The 26,037-nt window shown below is 35.6% G+C and overlaps 2 protein-coding genes across 3 annotated transcripts; one reads left to right on the forward strand and one right to left on the reverse strand.

Annotated features, from left to right (window-relative positions):
• Positions 1 to 341: 341 nt before the first annotated feature.
• On the forward strand, positions 342 to 9,292 carry LOC147502639 (uncharacterized). Its single transcript, XM_086607462.1, is given in 14 exon segments — positions 342 to 1,059; positions 2,134 to 2,212; positions 2,316 to 2,372; positions 2,893 to 2,945; positions 3,669 to 3,900; positions 4,405 to 4,491; positions 4,635 to 4,709; positions 4,919 to 5,002; positions 5,981 to 6,045; positions 6,128 to 6,326; positions 6,557 to 6,645; positions 7,261 to 7,320; positions 7,322 to 7,373; positions 9,061 to 9,292. Coding segments are annotated over 14 exon segments (1,758 nt in total). The 5' UTR covers positions 342 to 478; the 3' UTR covers positions 9,106 to 9,292.
• Positions 9,293 to 22,560: 13,268 nt separating this feature from the next.
• COG0212 (NagB/RpiA/CoA transferase-like superfamily protein) lies at positions 22,561 to 25,275 on the reverse strand. Of its 2 annotated transcripts, none has more exons than XM_086607465.1 (6): positions 24,818 to 25,275; positions 24,642 to 24,732; positions 23,736 to 23,962; positions 23,456 to 23,531; positions 22,988 to 23,113; positions 22,561 to 22,888 (listed from the first exon to the last, which is right to left on the reverse strand). In XM_086607465.1, the coding sequence occupies exons 1-6, from the start codon at positions 25,232 to 25,234 to the stop codon at positions 22,740 to 22,742; spliced, it is 1,086 nt and encodes a 361-aa protein (XP_086463591.1). In that variant the 5' UTR covers positions 25,235 to 25,275; the 3' UTR covers positions 22,561 to 22,739. The 2 variants fall into 2 exon arrangements, with proteins under 2 accessions (XP_086463591.1, XP_086463589.1); XM_086607463.1 differs by having other exon boundaries at positions 22,988 to 23,128; positions 24,818 to 25,254.
• Positions 25,276 to 26,037: the final 762 nt, after the last annotated feature.

Raw genomic sequence — 26,037 nt, forward strand, 5'->3', positions numbered from 1 at the left:
ATTGTCCATTATTCTTCTTGTATTCATCATTCTCATTTCGATTGAATTGGATGAATTCCATGTTTACGGTAGCAGGGTTTACACAAATCGAAATAGTGATTGACGGAATGTTTGATAACGGAACGTTGAATACTTGTATTATTAAAAATATCAATGAAAAAAATTGAAGTAGTAAGGTGCAAAGTTAAATGATTTTTGTGGGAATAATCGAGCGCACAAACAATGTTGATACCGTTGTTACTCTTGACTTCCGCTAGACCGGGCTAAAATTCGATGGGCTTGCACATGGTGGCCCAAATAGATGTTGACGAAATCGAGTCAACTCTCTATCGAAAAAACAAAAGCCGGTCCCGTAGTAAAAATTGTTTCCTTGGCTAAAAAAATTAGGGGAAATCTCGTCGCGCACAAGTCTAGGGTTTATCAAATTGAAAATTTTATTTTTAAGAAGCTTCCTCAAGGTTTCAATTAATCGAGAGAGATGGATTTCGATGAGTATGCATATTTAGAGAAAGCAGTAGAAGAAGAAGGACCCGATAAACGAAACGGGTCATCTTCGAAAGGAGACGACAAGAGTCGTAGTAGTAGAAGTTCTAGAAGAAGAGGAGGGGAAGAAGAAGAGGATGATACTAGAATTAAGAAATCTAGACTAGTAGATGGAGATAATGTAGGAGAGAGAAGAGAGTCTTCTCGTTCCGAACGAAGGACCGATAAGGAACGGTATAGAAGTAGTAGAGGAGATGTCGATAGAGACTATGAGAGGGAGAAGGAACGTGGTGGGCGAGAGAAAGATAAGGAGCGGTCTAGAGAGAAAGATAGGGAGAGAGGGAGGGATAAAGATAAGGAGAGTGAAAGAGAGAAGGAGAAGGAGAAGGAGAAGGAGAAGGAGAAGGAGAAGGAGAGAGAGAGGGATAGGTCGAGGAGGAGTAGTAGTCATTCGAGGAGACATCGTAGTGAGAGTGAAAGGGATGTTGATCCGGAAATGCTTAGAGCGAAGAGCAGAGATAGAGAATTGAAAGAAAGGGAAAGGGAAAGAGAGCGTGAAATGGAGAGGGAGAGCAGGTACTGTTTTGAGTTACTGAATTTGTTTATTACTTTGGTGGATATGTTTATGATTTCATTTATAGGAAATTATACATATGCCATTGTTGATAGTCATGTAAGATACTATGTTTGTAACAAACATGGTAAGCATACATTTTTGAGGATTAGTTGAAAAAATTGGCTTGATTGTTATAACTTTAAGCTTGCCATGTTCTGCAATGGCTGTGACTGTACATTGTGTCTGGCATACTGCTTCAGTAAATCATTACGCTGCTCCATTAGTAATACACGCACAGAGTTTAAATAGAAAAATAAAAATCAAGAGGCATGAATGATGCCTTTATTTGTTTTTGATTTTTCATTGAAATTTCCAAATGACTTTGTTTTTTAATACTTTATTTTAACTCAGTAGAAAACAAATTATGAATGATACCAAATGGGAACAAACAACCCTTGTGACAAGTTGAACTTTCTATTGTTACTCTGCAATTCTGTAAGAGATACTTGGATTTGGGATGTCTGAGTTCAAATAGTTGAATAATGTTTGACAATGTTATTATCAAATTTAGCAAGTCTCGCTTTAGAAAAAAAACTCTTACTTGCTTGTGCAATGGATGGAAGGACTAAATGGCGTGCATGTGAAGAAATGGTTGTCCACATCATCTTGTTTGAACATCCGTCATGCACGAACGGTTAAGATTGCGTGTTTTAATGTGTACCCTTTGACTTCTCAGCTATACTATTTCATGACTTTGTTCACAGTTTGTGTAGTTCTACACATGATCTCAGGAGTTTCCATATTTTTTTCTTAAGGTAATTTGGTGGGAGAACACATCTAGATCTCCACTCTGTTTTCATGGAATACATTCTCCTTTTTGGGTGATTGGACACAGATGAAAGAATAGGTTGTTACAAGTCACATTTTTTTATATAATAATAATATAAAAAGATATGTTGGTGTCCATGTAATCATATATACAACTTCAGGGCTTTTTTGCCTCATGTGTGCTTGTGTTACGAAATGTGTTATTCTTGTTATTATAGTACGGAGAACTTTCTATTCTTTATAGTTACAGCTATTTTTGTTCATAGGAGGTTTAAAGATAAGAAAGAAGTAGCAGAGCCAGAAGCTGATCCAGAAAGAGATCAACGGACTGTTTTTGCTTACCAGGTATTAAGGATCCCTTTCTCCTTAGTTGTGCTTGTTCTTTCTGCCATGCTTTTATATATTACACTACTAATCACATTTCATTCATTGCATGTGGTGGTTACAGATGCCTTTGAAAGCTACGGAGTTTGATGTTTATGATTTCTTCTCGAAGGCAGGCAAGGTTAGATGAGTAGTACATGTGTATGTCATATCTCTTATATGACCTACAATTAATGATATAGTTTCTGTTTCCATGGTTTTTTTAAGTACTTTTTTTACTTCATTTAATCATAGGTATGATATTTTCGAATTTAATATATGTTTATCATGCATCATATCTTTCTGCGCATCGTGTCCTTTTAAGTTGTTCATTGCTTCCTTAATGTTCAGACTATTGACGCTCTTCATGCATGAGACACCGTTCAAACAATATGAATTCATGTCAATGAGGTACATTTGCTTCTTATTGCAGTCAATCTCCCCTTGCCTCCAACGAGGCGTAATATAATGACTTAGTTGTGGCTCAACATACTATATGTATGGGGGAGTCTGAAAATGTACGTATGAGTTAACTGATAATGTAGATTGCCAGCTGTGGGTGGTACATTCTGTAGTGAGTATGTCAAGTACCACCTCAAATTTTCTGTACTTGTTCCGTTTTTTGACAAACATTGCCTGAAATGTTAATTCCTAGTTTTCAGGTGAGGGATGTTCGGTTGATAATGGATCAAATTCAAAGGTCAAAGGGAGTTGGGTATGCACATCTGCTTGTTTGTCAGTAATATATATTTTGTTTAATTTTAAGGAATGGACTTGTCTAATTCATTCTTGCTGCACACTGAAGGTATATGCTTTGTTTCTACATGTGAGTACTATGTTGTGGATTCTTTCTAAGAATTTTTTGAATTGCATAAGCCTTTTTTTTTTGCTCATTCTTTACCTAAAAGTAGGTCCAAGCCTAGTCTGATGACATTCCTTCAGGGACACCAGCCTAATTCATCATCTTAGATGCATTCTCACTTTGCGTGAAGAATTTGGTTGGGTTTTGATACAATAGCTATAGTATAGCTTGTTGAGATGGATTATTAATCCTCAATTAGGTTCAAGCGGAGTTGCTGAAAGATCAATTTACTCTTATCATGTCAAAGATGACCCTTTGACATGATCTCAGATAATCAGTTATAGCATTATAATGATGAACACTTCTCGGTTTAGGTTGGGGAAAGTTGCTGAATATATCTGCATATCTCTTCCATAGTTCTGTAACACAAGTCGAATTAAGAACTGAGGAAATAAAGATGGAGTTCCTCATTTTATAGTTTTGCCTTATTAGGGAAACTTTTTCTGTTCAAGGTGTCACATTAACATAATTCACATGTAGAGTTTAGTTTCTTGTGATTAGTGTTTTCAATGCCTTCAAATTGTGCTCTATTTTTGTAGATTTTTATCTTATGGTATGTATCTGTGATATTTGCAGGTACGTGGAATTTTATGACGCCATGTCGGTACCAATGGCAATAGCTCTCTCTGGTCACCATCTTCATGGTCAACCTGTGATGGTCAAACCTTCTGAGGCTGAAAAGAATCTTGTTCAGTCTACTGCTGTTGGTGGGGGAGCTGGTATTTTGCAAGGTCCGTATGGAGCAGTTGCCAGAAAGCTCTACGTTGGGAACTTGCACTTTAACATGACAGAAGACCAGCTTAGACAGGTGAGGCTTAATATGTTTTTTACTGTCAGTTGCTAACAAACTTGCATCACTCAGTCTAATTGTGTGTGAGAGTGAGTATAATGTTATGGGTAATGTGGAGTTACTGAGTTAGGAGCATTGTGTTATGAGCAATGTGGAGTTACTGAGTTAGGAGCAATGTGGAGTCACTCAGTCTAATTGTGTGTGAGAGTGAGTATAATGTTATGGGTAATGTGGATTTGTTTATCTCCAATAAATTTTATCAAAGCGAGCTACAACTTGGCTCATAATAGAAAGATAGGAAGCACAAGAAGTACCAATACTATCTTGATAGGAGTTTAGGTCCATGAATGAACCACAAGGTCTTAGAATTACCTTCAACAGGGAAAAACCTTTTAGAAATGAAAAGAAAAATTTAAGGAAAATAAAATTAAAAATGAAGCACAATAATATACTACTTTCCTGATAGTTTACACTATATACTACTTTCTTGTGCGTGTTTAACCTCTTGTGCTGACTATCTAGGTTTTTGAACCTTTTGGTCCCGTGGAGCTTGTGCAACTTCCCCTTGATGTTGAGACAGGACTGTGCAAGGGTTTTGGGTTTGTTCAGGTAATTATGAGTTAATTTCCAAGTTTATAGTTTAGTAACTAATGCAGTAAAAGTTGATTTTAGTGAGTTTTTAAAACTCCCAGTAGGTCACCTCGTGCTACTAGTAAGTTTCTCTTTTATTGACTTAACTGCTTGGTTCTCAGTTTGCTCAGCTTGAACATGCAAAGGCCGCTCAAGGCTTGAATGGGAAATTAGAGATTGCTGGTCGGGTAATTAAGGTATCGTGTGCCTCTGCATGTGTTTGTTCCTTTCATACTTTTTCTCGATATACTCCTGTTGTCCTGCTTTATATCTTAATGATGTCAGTGTTCTTTCCGATTGCATCAATATTTCCCGATTGTATCAATATTTATGTTATTGTGGCTTGTCTTTTTTCATTCAATGCCCTGATAAGTGTTTTCACATTGGACCGCACATAAAATTTCAGGTTTCAGCTGTTACTGATCATCTCGGAGTTCAAAATGTTGGGGCAAATGCAGCTGACTTTGATGACGATGATGGCGGTGGTTTGGTGAGTCAAAGTATACCCATAGGTTTTCTCTTTAGCATGGTTGTAATCATTTACTTTATGGTGAAGTCAAGGCAAGTCCTGTATGTGGTAACCTTCGTACTTATATATATTAGGCTCCCCAAAATTATATATATAGGTGTAGCAATATACATAGGAGTAGTATTTACCACACTTCTTATTCCTCACATTATACAACACACTCTACAAGATGAATTATGGGTTAATATTTTGTGGATATGATGTACCAACCATGGAGAACATCTCTGCCAGCATTCAGCTGATTTGGACATTTTTGACATTTGCCACGAGAGGGTTGCAAATTTGAAAATTATATATGTTTTCCCTCAATTCTTTAAGAAGTGGCAAAAAAGGTTGACTTTTCATCAAGTATAGGCATAGTTAGGTGTTTTAGGTTCATCCAAAACGTATGTGCTGCACATACTGCGATATGTTTTCGGTTATTTCGGAAGGAGGGGAAGACACTTTGAGGAATTAGTTTAGCTGGAGCAATGTTAATTATTGTAGCTAAGTCTTGGAGGTGCATGGGACTTTCATTTCCCTTTTTTTTGGGTGCACGCCTCTGTTTGTTTCATGGGCAGGGCAGCAAATTGTAAGTGGGCCATACAGATAATGCAAATGGTAAGTGGCTGGTGGCACCAAGGTTGCCATTCCATTTGGGATGTCTTGGGTCATAGAGAGTTGCCAGTCCTCTTTCATTCATGTTGTATTGTTGTTATTATTAATGGGGCATGTTTTGAAAATGTTACTAGCTTTGACTTGACTGTTTCTTTGTAACACTAATACTGGATTGTGGATTGGCAGCACACATTCATGGTCGTCGTGATCAAAGCTCTGTAAATTGACTCCCCGACCAAAAAAAGAAAACCTCTTTCAGTTTCACCAAAGTCTAGGGCCGTCGATGTTTGGATGTTACTGTATGAAATTTCTTAACCAAATCCGGTTTTTGTTTTTTGGCAGTCTTTAAATGCTCAATCCAGAGCAATGCTTATGCAAAAACTGGATCGCTCTGGTATTGCCACTAGGTTCGCATCTGTTACTTGTCTATTTTACATTTCTGAACAAATTTGTTGGGTCAGCTGAGCCATCTACTTGTGCCTGTTGCAGTATTGTAGGGTCTCTTGGAGTACCTATGCTTAATGGAGCGGCTTCAAATCAACAACCTGTTCCCCTGCCTATGAATTTACCAGGTGCTGTTCCTGTTCCAGGTCCTGCAGCTCTATTCCTAGCTTCCCCAGCCGTTGAACCTGTTGGAAACCCAAGCATATGCTTACTGTTGAAGAATATGTTTGATCCTAAAGAAGAGGTTTGTATTTGTCTAGGTTACATTGACATAGGTAGGTGTGTCCGTATCAGACACGGCAAAATATCAAAATTCGAGGTAAATTACATACAATGTGTCCGACACGGACACGTGGATACGTATCCGACACAGATTTTTTTCAAAATATGGTGTGTCCATGTAACTTAGGTATTTGTTGTTTTATATGGTTTACTTTATCTGTTTAAATGCTGAGCCTTAATTGTTCCCTTCAGATGGATGATGATTTTGATCTCGATATCGAGGCGGAAGTTCGGGAGGAGTGTTCCAAGTATGGATCCGTGAAGCATATCTTTGTGGACAAGTAAGTCTCACTAGTATCAACTGTAGTCTCATAGGACTAGAATCTATGCATGTGATACTCTTTGTAGTTTTGATATAGTACTACGGGGCGGTGGGCTTACTAGCTATTGTTAATGTTATAAGCTTCTGAAACCTTGGGGAAAGGACCGTCGCCAGAAAGTTGTCAAACTTCTTTGATCAGTGTATCCCTGTTATTATTGTTACTATTATCATCGTAAATTTGAACCAGTAAAAGATAGTATATGTTGAAGTGGACCTATTCCGAAACTTGAAATTTCAGTCCATCTGCAAATGGCAAGAGAAAGAGAATACAAAGTAGAATGAGGTTCAGTTGCGATGTAGGTAGTTTCACGAGGTTCAATTGTCAGTAAAGAAGTGGTATACAAGAAAAATGTTATAGCAATACAAAAGATATCTTAAACTAAATAAATTTCTACTCCCATGCTGAAAACAATTCCTTGGAGGCAAACTCTCTACTCCATGAGAAAGTTGATTGTGGATGGTCAACTTGAGCTGCTCAATGTCTGGAACCTAATAATCAATTAAGAGAAATAAAATCGATAAAAAAAATGTCTGGAACCTGACCCATCATTCGATCTTGATTTACTTTTTGCAGGAACAGTGATGGTTATGTTTATTTAAGATTTGAGGCGGTCGCAGCAGCATCTGGTGCTCAACGCTATGCATATGCGATGGTTTGCCCAGAAGATGATCTCGGCTGTGTTTATGGTATTGCACATTCACCCCTTGCTTTGAGATTTATAATTCCCCATACATATTTTTCAATCCAGAATATTGCGTGAGGATACTGTTGGATTGTTTCCCTTAGATATTTCAATATCATAATATAATGATAATCTATATAACAAAGAAGGGTGGTGCTGGACATCCAACACCACCCCTTAACCTTTGGATCTAGCTTATGATGTGGCGAATCTAAGAGCTTTTGAGGTGTGGGTCGTTTAATAGTGTGGAACAAGAGTGTTGTATTATTATTAAAGTCAACAAATGCGGCTGGGCTTTTAGTGGGCTTCGGTTGGACATTTTTTGTTGGGCTTCTACTGGGCTTCGATTGAAATGTTTTTTGTCGGGTTTTGGTTGGTTTTTTTAGTGCTGTACGGCACGGGCAATGTACTAGTATCTATACAACTAGGGGTGCAAGTGGATATCCAAATATTCGAATCTGATTCGAATTCGTATTCGAAAAATTGGATATTATCCGAAAATTTCGGATTCGATAAGGTCGGTTTCGATCTGGTTCGGATCTTGCCATATCCTCATCCGATAATATCCGATCCGATTTAAAAATTAATAGTTATTATATATAATTAATTTATTCATTTTTATTGTATAAAATATTATATAAAATCATAAACTAATAATATAAAACTATAATAACAAAATAATAATAATAAAATAACAAATATATATATTTATACTAGTTTTTATAGTGGTAAAATGAATTATTTAAAGCAAATAAAATTTTAATTAATTTTAATTTTCGGATCGGATATTATCCGATATCTGTTTCGGATATCCGAAATCATATTCGGATAAATTTTTTAATATCCATCAGATTCGGATTCGGATATCGGTATAAATTTTCGGATTCGGATTCGGATACAGACATATCCGCATCCGAACCTATCCGTTTGCACCCCTATATACAACAAAGAAAGGGGGAGTGGGACGACAAATTCCACCTCATAAGGTGATATTTGGTCGTGCCACCCCCTCACCATAGCCACTAGATTGTTTTCCTTGGGTGAGTTTAAAAGTTTTTCTCACTTCACCCACTCCACACAAAAAAAAAGCATGGACTGTTTTTGGGCTGAACTTTTATAGGTTGTTGGGCTCTAGAAAAAGGGAGATGTGAGTCGGGGGCGCCAAAGGTGCGGGAATCTGTGATGTATTGGGGAGGATGCGCGTCTTAGGCGCCGAAAGCGTCGTATCTGTGATGTATAGGGGGGCAGATGCGCATCGGGGCACCGAAGGCGTGCATATCTGTGTTGTACAGGGGCTGTTGGGATTTGAAAACATGAGTATGGGCTTATTTAAAAAAAAAATGGGGGGAGGGGGTGGATGCGCGTCGGGGGTGCCGAAGGCTCTCGGCATGCGTAATCTGCGCCGAACGCATGGATCTTGGCGTTAGGGGTGCGAAGGGCGTCCATCATGTCCGCACCATATTCGCGGGCAAATACTGGTGTGACAACAAATTAAAATGGGTTGCTTTTATATTAATTCATTTTGATCCTACCGATCTTCATCCATCATGTATTCTCGTTACCCACGTTAGTGAAAAATATGAATGACAATTTGCAAATTGTTGCAATATATGAACCACAGAAGGCATGTTTTGGATATTTTGTAGTTATTTTTTTAGTTTTATAACTAAATCATACGCTTTCTCCTGCAGCAACCCCACGAGTATGAAGCAAAAGTCGGCTCTAGCGCTAAATGAAGGAGCGGCTGTTAGAATTTTTGAAATGTGGTTTTGGATTTCAAAAATTTCCGATTGACCCAAATTAGGTTTGATATGGTATAAGAATGTGTAAAATTACATGTATGAATACCTGGATTGCATTGTTCGTCCAACCATATTCAAACAGTTCTTTGATAATTCAATGTTTTAGATGGTTTGTCATTTATTTGTTTGATCGTGAAAACCACTATTTCGTATTTACCCTCCTAGAAAACCAAGAAAAGCCTTCACAAATCTATTAACCCTCTGAATAGTTTAGTTAAAATAAAAAATTGTAATTTGCAATTTATAGAATTTTGCATAGATGACTTGTGTTACTCCTTTATATCAAGAATGTGATTGTCAATATAGTTGGCCAAACCTTGGAAGATGATATATCACTATATCAGTGGGCCGGAGAAACCAAGATATGTTTGTGTTTTGTATATGTTTTGTATTGTTTTTTAAACAGGATATGAAGAGTTTTCAATTTGCGGGTGCGACGTCACATTTACTTTTTGGGGGCAAGCTAGATAGATAGCCAGATAGGTCGTTCATTTTTTCAAAAAGTGTTTTTTATGGGTGCGTGTTTCAAAATTTTTTTAAAAACTTTTATTTGGAAAATATCGGTTTTTATTTTTTCTATTATTTTTTAAAAAAGATATACTTTTTGACAATAAATAAATGAGATCGATAGTTAGCATGATTTTTTTGGATTCTAATTGTGTAAGGATAATTATGCTTTCTAAGTGGGAGGTTTTTCTAAATTTTATTAATCAGTGAGGGAAATAGGAAATTATTATATATAATTTAAGTGATATTATAGAGGTTTTTTAAAATTATTGGGGTTTGTTCAAATTATTGTGAGGGAGGTGTTTTTAAATTGAGTAAATAGAGAGATCACCAATTGTGTGCCTTGATAGTGGAGAGGGGATTCTGAAAACCGGCCATCATATAGTGTAGAGAGAACTTAAGTGACATCTGTGTGTTAAATGTTTCGTAGGACTGGTCATCGAGCAAGTCGAGTCGAGCTTTAGCGAGTTCGAGTCGAGCTCAAATTCTTTCGAGCCGAGCTCGAGTTAGCTCATCAAGTATCCGAGTAGCTCTCGAGTCTGGATCTTGACGGTTTAGAACTATATGTTCGAACTCCATTACAAGTTTTCAATATTTATTTGATTTGTTTTGTTCATAAGTTTGAATTCGAACATATTCTAGATACAAGTGAGCAAAAATAGATATATAATACTTACTAAATATCAAAATAATATGCAGAGACAATCTCACGATATATGAGAGTGTGATTACAATTCACTGAAATAACAATAAACCTCTATCTAACAAGTATTATAAGGTGAACACATTATTGTTGCAATCAATATGTGATAAACTATTAAAATTCAACACACTATTATAACAATTATCCTGTGTTTTAACAAAATTATCTAAAATATGAGTAGTTTCGAGTAGCTCGCGAGCTATTTGATTTCGAGCTCGAGCTATAAAACGTGCTCATATTTGACTCATATTTTAAAATGAGCGAGCTTGAGCCGAGCCCAAAACGAGTCGAGCACCGAGTTGCTCACGAGCATCGAGCCTGAAGCCTGATGACCAGCCCTAATGTTTTGGAGCTTTTGGAGTCTTTATTAGTGGGTTTCTGACGGCTGTAACAGGTTAAACACTAGATTTTGGACGGGCACCGGCATGGATCTATTAAATATTTTGTGTCTTTGAAAAAGCTTTACAAAATGTCTCACAAAATTTTCGAATCGAGAATATATTTTTTATTAAAAATAAATCAAAAAAATCGTTAATGAGCGTGATTATGGTGCATAAGTACTTGGAAACTAAGGGATCAAATTGAGATAGCATATTCACTTTGTGGTTTAGGATATTAATCCGTAATTTTTAAATAGAATTATCTTAAACTCGATCTAGCTTGTATAATAGTTTTCTTAGATTTATAGTGATTTAGTGCAAATTTTGAATCGAGAATATATTTTTATTGAAAATAAACCAAAATATGTTAATGAGCAGTGATTATGGTGTATAAGTACTTGGAAACTAAGGGATTAAATTGAGATAACTTTTTCACTTTATGGTTTAGAATATTAATCCATAATTTTCAAATAGAATTATCTTAAACTTAATCTAGCTTGTATAATAGTTTTATTAGATTTATGGTGATAAGTGTAAATCATCACCATTACTTTGTACTAATGTGTACAAATCACTAAAACAGATTGATTATTTCCATATCATCAAAAAATACACTACTCTCATTTAAAAGATTTATCACATGAGCGTGTCCTATGAGCGGGTGTCATTATATGAAATTATTCTAAAAAATATTAGCAACTGTGCATAACTATGAAAAAATGAAAATTATATTAATTACTCATTTAAATTTCTTGCACCATTCTTTATAAAAAGGAAGCACCAAACCTTGATAAAACTCATCGACTTCTTTTTATTGTTAGGTTTAATAATATAAGTTTGATTAAAGTTTTGTGAGAATGTCTAATGTGGCCAAAATAATATTGAAGCTGCTTGAATAGCAAGACATTCCCAATCACAATAAAAAAAAATTATAATAAATACTATTTGAAATGCAAAACTATATTTGTCGAGACATTTATTCTCTCTACATATAATACAAATATGTTTTAGGGTTATTAGTTTAATGCATTTGCATCAAGTTTTTGATTTTCCATTAATTATATATTCTTTGAGATTAGTTTAATGTAGTACGTTGCATCCAGTTTCTAATTTTTCATTAATTATTCTTTAAGGCTAGTTCAATGGGTTTCATCAAGTTTTCAATTTTATGTTAATTATTATTTGAGGAAGCCGGTCAATTGTATCCACTTTATGATTTCAGTTAGTTATTTTTAAGGTTAATTGATATGTTGCATCCAATTTTGATGTTTAGTTAATTAGTCTTTGAGATTAGTTCATTGTATTTGCATCCATGTTCCAATCTAAGTTAATTACTCTTTGAGGTTAGTTTAATACATCGTATCCAGATTTCCTATTAATTGTTTTTCTAGGTTGGATTCGATAGTTTACAATTTGTTTACATATATATAAGGGTCGAGTTTTTATAAATTCACTTTCGTTTTGGGTTCCTAATTACTCGTAATTATTCATGTGAGAAGGCTAAAAAGTAGACATTTATGCTTTGAAGGTCTTGATAGTTACATCGACTTCGATTTCTAGTTAACTATTTTTTTTGAGGTTATTTCAATGCATTTGCATCCAATTTTTGATTTTCCGTTAGTTAATATCTGATTTTAGTTTAATGCAATTGCATCCAGTTTTTGGTTTTCCGTTAATTATTCTTTGAGGTTAGTTCAATGCAGCGATTTCGATTTTATGTTAATTGTTTTTTGAGATTAGTTCAATGCATTTGCATCAAGTTTCCAATTTCCCGTTAATTATTTTTTGAGGTTAGTTCAATGCAGTTACATCAAATTTATAATTTCCCATTAATTATTCATTTAGGTTAGTTCAGTGCGGTTTCATCCATTTTTCAATGTTTCGTTAATTAGTCTTTGAGATTACTTCATTGCATTTGGATCCAGTTTCCAATTTACCGTTAATAACTCTTTAAGGTTAGTTCAATGCATGCATTTGCATCTAGTTTCTGATTATTTATGCTTTGAGGTTAGTTCGATACAATTATATCCGGTTTCTGATTTCCCGTTAACTATTCTTTGAGGTTATTTCAATGTATTTGCATTTAGTTTCCAATTTCCCACCAATTATTCTATGAGGTTAGTTCAATGCAGTTGCATTCAGTTTTTTATTTTTTGTTTATTATTTTTTGAGTTAAGTTCAATGCATTTGCATCAAGTTTTTGGTTTCCCATTAATTATTATTTGAGGTTTGTTTGATGTATTTGTTAAATATTTTTCAAAGATTTGCATCCAATTTCTAATTTCCGTTAATTACCGTTAGTTTAATGCAATTTGTATAAAGTTTCTAATTTCCGTTAATTACTCTTTGAGCTCGGTTATGTATTTGAATGGTTTTTGATTTTTTATAATTATCTAATGTGGTGTATAATAGCAACTCTTGATCCAGTGTCATTGCAAACATGACATAAAAAGTAAATTATGCTTAATTTACTATGTGGGATCATCGAAGATTATTTAGTTTTCGATTTACAGTTAATTATATATTCTTTAAATTATGCATGACTCACTATGTGGAATCGATCTTCAAAGATTATCTACGAACGGGTGTTGTTATATTAATTATTCTGAAAAATATTTGCAAATATGTAGAACTATTATATATTAATATTATATTGATCACTAAACCAAATTTCTTATAACGTGAAAACCTCACTCTCCATTAAAAAAAAAAACTTACATTTGATAAAATCCTTCAACTTTATTTTGTTGTTTAATAATAGAAGTTTGATTGATGTTTTGTGAGATTGCCTAATAACATGACATAAAAAGTAAATTATGCTTAATTTACTATGTGGGATCATCGAAGATTATTCAGTTTTCGATTTCCAGTTAATTATTCTTTAAATTATGCATGACTCACTATGTGGAATCGATCTTCAAAGATTATCTACGAACGGGTGTTGTTATATTAATTATTCTGAAAAATATTTGCAAATATACAAAACTATTATATATTAATATTATATTGATCACTAAACCAAATTTCTTATAACGTGAAAACCTCACTCTCCATTAAAAAAAAAAACTTACATTTGATAAAATCCTTCAACTTCATTTTGTTGTTTAATAATAGAAGTTTGATTGATGTTTTGTGAGATTGCCTAATAAGGCGAAGTTCATATATATTGAAGCTACTTGAATACGAAAAGAGATAAGATAAACACCATTTTAAATACAAAACTATATTTATCGAGACATTCCCACAACATATAACCCAACTATGTTTTGAGGTTAGTTCAATGCATTTGCATCCAGTTTCGATTTTTAGTTATTTATATTTAAGTTGCATCCAATTTCCAATTCTTGTTATTTATTTTTTGAGATGAATTCAATGCCGTTGCATCTAGTTTCTGATTTATCATTTTTTTTTTTTTGGTTAGTTTAATACATTTGCATCCAATTTCCAATTTACTGTTAATTGTTCTTCAAGGTCAGTTCGATGCATTTGCATCCAGTTTTTGATTTCCCGTTAATTATTATGTGAGATTAATTTAATGTATTTGCATCCAGTTTCTGATTTCTCGTTTATTATTTGATAAAGTTGTATTTGCATATAGTTTCCGATTTCCGTTAATTATTTTTTTAAGATTAGTTCCACGCATTTGCATTATGTTTATAATTTATAATTAATTTTTCTTTGAGGTTAGTTCAATGCGGTTGTATTGAGTTCCGATTTTATTAATTTAATCTTTGAGGGTTAGCTCAATGTATTTGCATCCAGTTTCGATTTTATGACAATTATTTTTTTTAATGTTAGTTTGATGTATTTGCATCAAGTTTTGATTTTCTGTTAATTATTCTTTGAGGTTAGTTTAATGTAGTTGTATCCATATTCCGATTTTCTATTAATTACTTTTTAAGATTAGTTTAATACTTGTATTTGCATCTAGTTTCCGATTTTCCGTTAAATATTATTTGAGGTTAGTTCGATACATTTGCATCTAGTTTTTGGTTCCCCATTAATTGTTTTTTTTACGTTAGTTTCATTCAATATTATACATATTTTAAAATATTTGTCATTATTGCTTTGTCGTTATTATTTTTTTTTCATTTTCTATTATATATTTTGTGATGTTATTTTTAATATAATTGTTACGTGTTAAAGATATATTCGAAATAAGTCGGTGCTTTATCATAGTCTCATAGACACTAAAATTGTATGATTTGTAATATGGAATTAGTTTCTACAAATCACTTATTTTTTAGCAATTTTTTTATTTGATCAAATATATAAAAATTAGAACAATAAAAGTGTTTGATTCGTAATATGAAATTACATTCTACAAATCACATATTTTTTAGTAATTTTTTTTTTATTTGATCAAATATATAAGAATTGAAAATACACTCAAACTCTCTAAATATAAGAATTAGAAATACACTCAAACGCTCCAAAGAGCTCCAAATATAAGAATTAGAAATACACTCAAACTCTCCAAAGAGTTTACATGTACGTAGGATTGTAGACTATTAGAAAATACTATCTTTCATATTATAGTGCTACATAGGATAGAGAAAAAGCTAACTCTCATATTAGAGTGACACATAGGAGAGAGAAAATCCTCCTTTAAAGGTCTCTGTTTTAGTATATAAATAGTAGATACATCAGTGAGTCCTTGGGACTCGTGAAACATATATTAGTCTATGGCAGCATTTCAAGGTTGAAGATCACAGGATGCGCAAAAAAAAAGGTGCCTTGTAGAATTCTATAGTTGCTAGTTTATAATGCCAGGTCCACTGGTGTGAATCCTTGTGGGGGCTTTGCACCCTTGCACTTTTCTGTTTTTTTGAAAAGGAACTACCACAACAACGGCTCTTTTTCTCTCTCTCTCTGTGAGACCTCAATGGCTCTTTTGAGCTTTGACCACCTACCGCGTCGACGGAGCTCAATTCCATCTTGGAAATTATCAGGAGAAGCATCTCCACCTAAGACTAGTCTTTTTTGAGGTCAATTCTCGACTGATTTTGTCCAAAATCTCTTCTATCTTTATCCCAAAAAAAAAAAAAAAAAATCAAAATCAAAATCAAAATCTTTTCCTCTCTCCTTACAAATGCTTCCTCTCACCACCTCTAAGAGAAGCTTTGCTTCAAACCTCATCCACCAAACATTACCACATAAAAAATAGTTGATTTTGGCAAGCGTTTAGAATACCACTCCTTCCCTCATTTTACTGCCATGAGTGGGTGTGATAGGAGTTTGTGATTTGGTTTTTTAGCACATCATAGTGTTGAATCTAAGATTAATTTTGCGGAAGTGTATCTTAGTTCTCCTTCATCTCAATTTTTTGCTAAACGAGTCTCAAGTAGTTGAAATTTTCTTAGCATTTCCCACCAAGTTCTTGTATTAGGTTGTGGCAGAAAGGTTTGAATTTGGTTACTGGGTAAATCGTATGTGTGAATCTGAGATTGAAGTCTCACCACTAAAAGTGAAGAACTAAGTACAGTTTCAAAAATAGCTTAAGTACTAGTGCTTGAAGCACTATCGGATCTTGAATTCACATTCAGTTCGAAATAGCAAGTGAGGCTCTCTTTGTATCATCGGTAGTCTGCCACCGCCTTTTTCCCATTGGTTTTAGTCGTCTTTGCTACTGCACCAATGATTATAGTGGCGGACCAGATAACTTTCTCAACTCTATTTCATTATCTTACCTTTGATAAGTCTTTAGTCCTTTGCTTTGTAAGCATATACTGTTTTTTGCTATCTCTTGATCACTTCTGTGTTCTGTGACACACTTCACTTTATGCTACATAGTTAGGTTATTGTTATGTTTTGTTTGAGGGGAGACTCTGTATATCTCTTAGTTTAGTAGTTGCTTAGTTTCGTTATGTTGTTAGTGTGGAATTGTCGTGGAATTGGTTCTTCCACGGCAGTCCAAAATCTTATGGGCCTCATTTGGCAACACCAACCGGACGTACGTAGTTTGTCTGCCAGAGACAAAAGCCTCAGATAAAAGGATGCAAACTGTTAAAAAAATTATAAAATTTGGAGGTTATTTTTGTGTTTCTGCTGATGGATTAAAATGTGGACTAGCTGTGTATTGGAAAGAAAGTTGCGAGCTTGAAATTATTGGAGCAACAATTTGGGTAAACTTTCAAATTTTCATAGTAGTAAGGACTAGTTTTTTACCTTTGTTTATGGTAATCCACATGCTAGTTTAAGAGAGCTTGTGTGGTATGAATTGAATTAATAGAGATTGCTCCCCTAGTTCCTGGCCCTTGGTTGCTCTTTGGTGATTTTAACGCCATCACATCTCTCGATGAGAAGATTGGCGGTGGCCGTGTGTTTAATAAAAGCATGTTAGATTTTAATTTGCTTATCAATGATCTGGGCTTGATGGATTTAGGTTATAAAGGCCCTAAGTTCACGTGGTCTAATTGTAGAAGTTTTAATGAACATATTGTGGAAAGACTCAATCGTGCTTTAGCTTATACTGAGTGGGTTGAGTCGTTCCCTAATATGGCCGTGAAAACTCTTGCAAATGGCACTTCTGACCATTTGTCTTTGCTTATTAATCTCTCTGCTACCGTTGATGATAGCTCCAGGCCTTTTAGGTTTTTTGATATGTGGTTGTCTAATGCTTCTTGTAAACCTGTGATTGAAAAAGCTTGGAATTTTGTGAACCATGATTTGCCTGATCATAGTACCTACTTGAAATTGAATAAAACAAAAAAATGTTTGAATTAGTGGAATAAAAAAGTTTTTGGTAGTGTGACTGCTCACATTAGGAAAACTCAAACCAATTTAGAAAAAGTTCTTGCTTTACCTCAAAACAAAGAGTCTTATGATAAGGCGAAGGTTTTGAAAAACAAATTGTTGATTTTTCTTGAGCATGAAGAGAGTATGTGGAAACAGAAATTTGGTATGAATTGGCTTAAGAAGAGAGGAAAAAACACTAAATACTTTTACATATCCACGGTTTATAGGAGAAGAAAAAATTACATTGAAAAAATCAAAAGTGAAGATGGTTTGTGGAAAGAAGGAAGAGTCAACGTTGGGAAGGAGATTAACGAGTACTTTAATGATATTTTCTCCTCTGATAATCCTATTCCTAATAATGATATTCTAACTCTTTTTTCCCCTGTATTACTGACAAAGAGAATTCATTCTTATTCATGTGCCTTCTGCTGACGATATTTGGGTTGTCACTAAAAAACTAGGTGCTTTTCAAGCCCTTGGGCGGATGGGTTTTTTTTTTTTTTTATCATAAGTGTTGGGATATTGTTGGACCCACTATAGTGAACTGTGTCCAATTTTTTTTAGATATGGAGAGTTGCACTCCATTCACAACGAGACTTTTATCACTCTTATTCCCAAAATTTCTTCTCCTGATCATATTTCTAAGTTTAGGCCTATCAGCCTATGTAATTTTACCTACAAGATAATTTCAATTTTTTTTGCTAATAGGCTTAAGAATCATTTGCATAAAATCATTTCCCTTTTAAGGAGCTTTTATTAAAGGAATAAATATTGGTGATAATGTGGGTCTTGCTAGTGAGATTTTTCATAACATGAAAAAGATGTATAAAAAGAAACAAGGATATGGTCAAGGCCTATGATAGAGTTGAATGGTCCTTTTTAGGGTCTATCTTTGAAAAACTAGGTTTTTGTAGGAAGTGGATTTATTTGATTAATAAATGCTTATCTTTTGTTTCCTTTAGAGTTCTTTTGAATGGTTCTCTTCTTGAGCATATTTTTCCCGAAAGAGGTCTGAGACGGGGTGATCCGTTGTCACTATATCTATTTATCTTGGTTTCTGAAGCTCTTTCCAAAATGGTTGGAAGAGCTGAGAATAAAGGTGAGATTCATGGTATCAAAGTTAGAACAAATGCCCCCCCTCTATCACTCACCTCCTTTATGATGAAGTTGGACACTTGAAAACTATTCTTAAGGATTATTGTTATGCATCTGGGCAGAAAATAAATTTTGATAAATCTACCATATTTTGTAGTAATAATGTGCATTGCAAACATAAAAAGATTATGAGAAAATTTTGGAAAATGAGAGAATTTAACAAAAGGGACAAATACCTCGGTGTTCCCATATTCATTTACAAAAAAAAAAAAGGATGATTTTGATTACCTGGTTGATAAAGTTCATAAAAAAATCAAAGGATAGAGAGCTAAGACTCTAGCTTAAGCAGATAGAGTTGTTCTTATCCAATCTGTTGTTCAAGCAACTCCTATATATGCTAAGTTTACTTACGCGTTGCCTGTTAATATTTGTGACAAAATTGATAAGGCATGTAGAAGTTTTTATTGTCATGGTAGTGATGATACTAAGGGGGTCCATACCATCGGGTGGGACAAACTCTGCAAACCCAAATCTTGGGGAGGGGGGGGGGTCTTGGCTTTAGAAAAGCTAGTAATATGAATAAAGCTTTGCTTGCTAAACACTGCTGGAGAGCTACAACTAACACTACTAGGGCTGGAAATGGAGCGGGTTCGGGTCGGATCAGACTATATCTATGCCCAGATCCATTTTTTCAATACAAAACCAGATCCGGATCCATGACCCGAATGGATCCAAAATGGCATACCATATCCGAACCATTTATGTAAATGGGATAATCGGATCCGACCCGACCCAACCCGAATTGCGAACTACAAGTTCTCAATCACCCACGTGTCTACAAACAAGAGAGACCTATTATTATTTGGAAGATATATTAACAAAATTTTATATTTTGGATTCGGATCTAGGAGGATCCGAACCGTTTAGAGTAAAACCATATTTGAATCCAAATTAAAAATGGATAATCCATATCCGAACCATTTTCTTATTTGGACTCATTATTAAGGTCCAAACCCGTTGAAATGTGTTTGGATCGGGTTGGATTCGGGTCAAAACCCGCACCATTTCCAGCCCTAGACACTACATCTCTTTGGGCAAGAACTTTTAGAGCCATATATGGTAATAAGTGGCTAGGGCAAAACCCTGAACCTGTCTCTAATGTTTCATACTTTTGGAAAGGAGTACACAAACATTACGATGAGTTCAAGAAAGGTTTGATTTGGAGGATTGGACATGGTACTGAGATCTCGGTCTTCAAAGACCCCTAGCTACAGATAAATGGTAAAACCATTGTTCTCAAAGGCCATATGGTTATGCCAAATGGTTTGGAAAACATTAAGGTTACTGAGTTAATGTTGGATGGCGGTGCTCAATGGGATATACCTAAGCTAAATGATATTTTCCCACCCCAAATAACTTACTTCATTCAAACCTTGACAATTATGTGAGATTTGCATTCAGCTTTTCCTTTAGTGAAGATTTTTTTTTTTTTTTTTCTAAGTTAGCAAAATTGTATTAGAATGGGAAAAAAAGGGGTACAAGTTACATGTAGTAGTTGGTTTGGGTTTTCTGCATCCGAACCACCTTTAAACAAACCTATAGTAGGTCGTCGAGGGAGATTCCCATCTAGTAAGCCATTGGTCTTCTCTCATACAAAAGCGTGATTGCCGAAAGTGAAAGCGCATGATTTGGCGGCTAAATCAACATTTGCAAAGTTTGCTTCCGCCAAATGCTTTATGTCGGCAATAAGACAACCTTCTTTGAACTCTCTTCCACCTTTGTTTTAAGAACCATGGGAGTTGGTCCTCTCCGAAGGCCATGGCAAGAATCTGATTCCACCCAAACTTTATTCCAAAGCTCAAGAATACCCGATTTCAGCTATGTAGCAAGTGTTAAAACCAATATTTCTACACAGAACTTGTAAGATTTCACAATTCAATTCTAAAGATTGCACCATAACTTGCTTCACGGGATTACCTTGGAGTGTTGATCTTAATGATGTCGAGATCGGTGGGTACCACTTACAGTTTTGATTTTTTTGGGCTCTCGGATGTCTTGCTGTAAAACCCCATTTTTCCGAATCCTCATATCCGCGCACCATGCATACTTCCTTTAGAGAGGAGTAGGCATTGTGTATAAGGGTTTGGACTTTATCTTGCAGACCGCAGAAGTGAGGTCGTTTTGTTGTCAAAGACTATGGTTTGTGCTTCCAAAGGAGAACCATACCTTCCATTACGATACTTGAGTCCACAAATGTACAATGATTGTTGATTACATCTCGATATTGCCTCTTTTAGATTTGTAAAGCCTCGGAAACCAAACCGCCAACCCACTCCCATAGGTCCTTTCTTAATCTTCCCATATGATGTCTTTGGAGATTTTCTTCCGACAACCCAAGTAGCAGAAGGCCTTGCGTTGCATGGCAGCGTCTATACCGCACACTTTTGGCAAAGTTTCAAAATGTCCCTGCGTAGTTCGAGGATGCACATACTCATTCCACACTTGTTCTTTGAAGTTTTTTCTTTGGATGGCTTGAAATCTCAAAGATCGCCAATCCTCTAGTGAATATTGGAGTACACATTCATCTTCTTATCAGAAAAAAACTGAAGCTAAGATTTGGAAGTTGAAATTGGCTGGTAAATGGGGGCAACACTTTATTTGAAAGATGTATATGCAAGCACTACTTACAGGAGATCGGCTGATAGAAAGAAAGATAAAAGGGGATATGAGTTGCCCCTTCTGTGAATCTTGTATTGAGACACCAATACATATTTTCTTGACTTGTGATTGGACAAAGAGTTTGTGGTTCGCTAACCCTATCAACTTGAGAGTTGAAGTGTATTCAGATTGGAGCATAAGACAGTGGCTTGACGAGGTTGTCAATTGGTGTCACAACAAGAATGAGGATATCGCAGCCAAAGGGCTTCTAGTTTGTATTGTTATGCATCACATTTGGGAAGCAAAGAACTTGTATAAGTTCGAACATACAAACTTCAACAAAGAGGGCGTCATAAGAGGAGCAGTGGCTATATGACATAAATGCTTGGAAGCATATAAAACAGACAAAGAAGAAGAGGATTCCTTTTGTATCTCTAACCTTAACTCTAATCTTTTGAATATGGTTGAATCACTTCCAGTTGTTAATTAAAATTGCATTAATATACGGTTTGATGCCTCTTTTGATAGGAAAAGGAGGAGAGGAGCAAGCGCAGCAGGAGTGAAAGCTTGGAATATGGAAGGAAAGCCAGTTGCTATAGTCTTCAAAACTTTCAAAGTTTGAAGCATTGAAGAAGCGGAGTTTGTGGCAGCTGAAACTGCTATTCACTTGGCTGGAACTCCATCTACAAGTTGCTTTCTCATTAAAGGAGACAATTAAAGAGTGATTCAAACTCTAGCAAATCCGACACCTTTTACTACTTTTGAGAACCTAGAGTTGCAATTAGAGTCTATTGTAACAGCTTCAAAACTTTCTCTTAATAAGGTTATGTCTCGTAGTATAGTTCATATGCATTGGATTAGTAGGCTATTTAACGGGGAGGCCCGTGAACTTGCTAGGTGGGCTATTAGGAATCAAGACATGGAGTCTTTTCCAAAGTGTATTGCAACTTTAGATTGTGATCTCACTCAAATTTAAATTTTAATGTGATGGGTGATTAGCGGGGGGACAAAAAAAAAAAAAAAAATCCTTGGTGGTTGGTGGTTGGTTGATGCATTGCCTTCTGAGCCACTTTCTATTTTTCGCGACGCAAGGTTCTGAGCCACCTTCACCTAGCAAGAGAGAAAAGAAAGCGGAGGGGGTGGCTAGTGGATGGTGGGCGAATGTACTCTTAAGGATAAAGTAACTCAAAATTTTGATTTATTTTGTTTCATTCTTTCATCCCCGTCTCTCTTTCAATGGATTTCTTTCTCTTCTGAAACCCAAAGTAAACTATGAGAACCCGGAGAAGCCAACCACAACAATGAGGATAGAAAAGAAAAGCTACCTATTGCTATTGTTGTTACGACTTACGATTACTGTTATTTCTGACTCGTGCTCTGGTACTTGCACACCATGTTTTGCAAGGACACGATTAAGTTGCATGGTATAAGTATTGGTATAAGTACATTCCCAATAAATAATCCGAACAGAAACTGGTATCTGCAGTTCAGCGCCTCCTTTGGGCAGTGGGTGGTAGTTTCTCTGAAGGACCACATGGAAGCTTCTGCCCTGTCTCTCGCTCTATCCGACTTTTCAGTTCCTTGAGAATGCGAATTTGGCTGAGCTTTTCTGGAGACAGTTTGTCCCAATAAATACCTACAACATTGGCAATTGCTCAAGAAACCATCCAATTTTTGCTGCAAAATAATTACAGAGATAGGTGACAAAATTTCAAGAGTTCCACAAGTGTGTAACCTTGGGGTTTCGGAATTGATGTGTTGGTGAAAATGACTTGGGAAGGCGTGCAAATGATATCAACTGGAACATCATGGATTAGCAACTTCTCAATTGGAATATCGTCAACCAATTGTCTATCATGCACTGTATGGTTGCCCTCTGTTAATTATCTCAACAAACAGGCCAAAAACAAAACAAAAGTTTTCAAGCAATTGGTGGAGACAAGTATTTGCACCACAGTGGATTCACACCAAGCATGCAGCTTAGAATACACCATGGTTTTCTTGAAAAAGCGAATGTGATGCATCTTTCATATTATTGATTAACTAAGTGGCTCAAGAAGTGAAAGTTACCAGTAACCTTATACTTGCAGTGTGACGAGTACCAAAAGGTTTCCAGCATAACTGATTGCTTTATTTTATTTTATTTGCTAAAATGAAATAGCTATACACGAAAGGATTACAACTTACAAGTCAGAATCCTTACCGGAAGTGACAACTAGTGTTGTGTCATCAATGGCTCCCATGTAACGCAGCATCCCGTATTCAAGTTCGGCAAAACCCTGCCACACACTAAACATATCTATTTATGTTTATAGTAAGATTGTTCACAAGGTCTACTTAATTTTATACAGAACACTACTCTGGTGTCAAGAAGATAAAGTATCGCCTATTTTGGAGCTAACAAGCAGTCTACACTCTACACAAGCTTCTATTTAGTCGTGGCACAGAACAGAGTGTAAAGAATGGATTATAGGTTTAATTACCTCACCCTTACCAAGTCGCGCACCAGTCTTTGGATCAACCGCAACTGACCCAATCACTATCAAATCAACCTTGATTTTCTCATCTAAACCAATTGGCCTTCCAAACTTTGCTACACCAACAGATGTACAAGCTTCATTAATAGTAGGAGGAGCAAACATATTAGATTCCAGCATCGAGAAAAACCCCGTTCTCAGACGTGGTTGTGGAGTCAACAACTGCTTCCCTCCTGATTGCAGATAATCGCGTATATAGTAAGAAAATGCTCAAGAGTTTTCTTATAAGAAATTAGACCCATTGGCGAATGAACAAATCCTCATTCCGAATGTTGCAACATAAAAACAATACATCAGACTTACAGCTTGAGCCCCTGGGATCACTCTATCCACTAAAACAATACAATTAACATAAAAGATCATATCAAGTATGAAGTATCCTTTGTATGTCAACAAACATCCCCTCTCCATCCAAACACGCCCGACATGACCACAGTCCACAGTTAAGTTAGACATTTTGTAAGTTGAACTAAAGCATCTCCAATGAAATAAACATAGGAATGTCCAGAGCTCCAACTATACATTCAAATATTCAGTGTATTAGCCAAAGCTGTACTATACAATGTCCAAAAGAGGTACCCGCTGGTGGCGAAGGCTATGCTGGACAATCCTCAATTACAAGATTTTGCAGCAATGAGGCATAATCTATGTTTGCCCACTATGTTTTTGGTTAGCCATTTGCGAGCTGCCCAAATCTAAACAATTGTGCAAAACTATAATGTAAACAAATTTGTACAACATTGAATGTGCAGAAAACCAAAATCAACAGAGATATTATAGCTATCCCACATCATTACAGAATTCCCCATGAACAATATCATACTAAGTAACAAGGCAAACAAAACAACTAACCTGAAAGTGTAAGGAACCGAACCTGCTTCTGTGGTGAATCCGGGTTCACCTTCACACACTTAGCTCCCTTGAACACTTCCAATCCACCTAACTTTCCATATCCAACAACAACAAACAAACACACATCAGACAAAGCTCATGCAGCAGTAAGTGAGCCAGCAAGGAGAGGAACTTACGTTTTGAGCAGCAGAAGCAGCACCAACGAAGTTAGGAATACGATGATGAACAGGGCGAGGATTTTGTGCTATCTTTTCACGTTCCATTAAATCCCATACTCTTTTCCTTATTCTCCATTTCCATGCCTTATCCTCAACTTCTTCTTCTTTTGAGCTGCTACTGTTTCTAATCTCTTTCTTTGCTTTCTCTGCCATTTCATTTCTAGCTTTCGAGTCTAAAGTTAATCTTTCTACTTCATATGCTGCTTCATTGAAGCTTTCTTTACTGTTACTCGTACTGTCCAGTTTGCTAAAGTTACGTAAACGAAGATTTGAGCTCTTGTTATTCTGAGAGTGAGAAAGAAAAGAAGATAATGGTGTTTTGTGGGATGGTTTGAGCGCGAATCCCGAGGAGAGTTTGAATAGATTTGCTTCCATGAATATGGGGAAAGAAGTCCGAGTCCTCTGGAGATAAGATGGATATATAGTAGTTGTTATGAACGGCTGTTATTTATTGATGCAAGTTAAGTAACGTACTACTTGCTTCACGGGATGGTTATGTTGGACTGGGCTTTAAGTTGGGTTGGATTTTTGGGTCGGGCTGAAATATTTTGGATAAGATACATTGGGCTTGTGAGTTGACTTTCGTGGAGACAATTGAGTAAAAGTTGGAAAGATCGTATCCACTACAAAATGAGCACTTTGGTGCAGTGCGATGGTGATGTGTGAAGTGTTGAAGCGTGTCTTTGATGACAAGGTATTTTCAAGATCTTGGAAGTGTAAAAAATTGGGTATAAAACGTACAATCTAGCACGCAATGCCATATTGGATTACAGTGTAAGACGCCCTAAATTAGTAGTTGAAGAAGAAAATGGTCAATGTAGGATAAAAAGAAAAGAACAAAGAAGGAAGAAAATGGTCAATGTGATTTCTAGTCATGGTCCTAATGAATAAACTATTGAAATGTAGAATGGATTTTCCCTTTCCTATATATGTGGTTTCATTTGTGATTGCCAGTCAATGAAGACCTGATAGAAAGTCAATCATGGCCTTTGGTTTTGAGGGTAGTGATACCCTTTATCAATATATGTGCTGACTTTATTGTATAGGGAACGTGTCACTGCACGTGAATTATATCTTGTGAAGAATTCTAATTTTCTAGTGGAGATTCGATTAATTCTCATTATCGGTCGGTAAAACAAGAGTTCTCGTAAAACAATTTATCTAATCATTTGTAAACT

The sequence above is a fragment of the Coptis chinensis genome, chromosome 4 (assembly GCF_015680905.1).
Source record: "Coptis chinensis isolate HL-2020 chromosome 4, ASM1568090v1, whole genome shotgun sequence".
In the NCBI taxonomy this organism is placed as follows: domain Eukaryota; kingdom Viridiplantae; phylum Streptophyta; class Magnoliopsida; order Ranunculales; family Ranunculaceae; genus Coptis; species Coptis chinensis.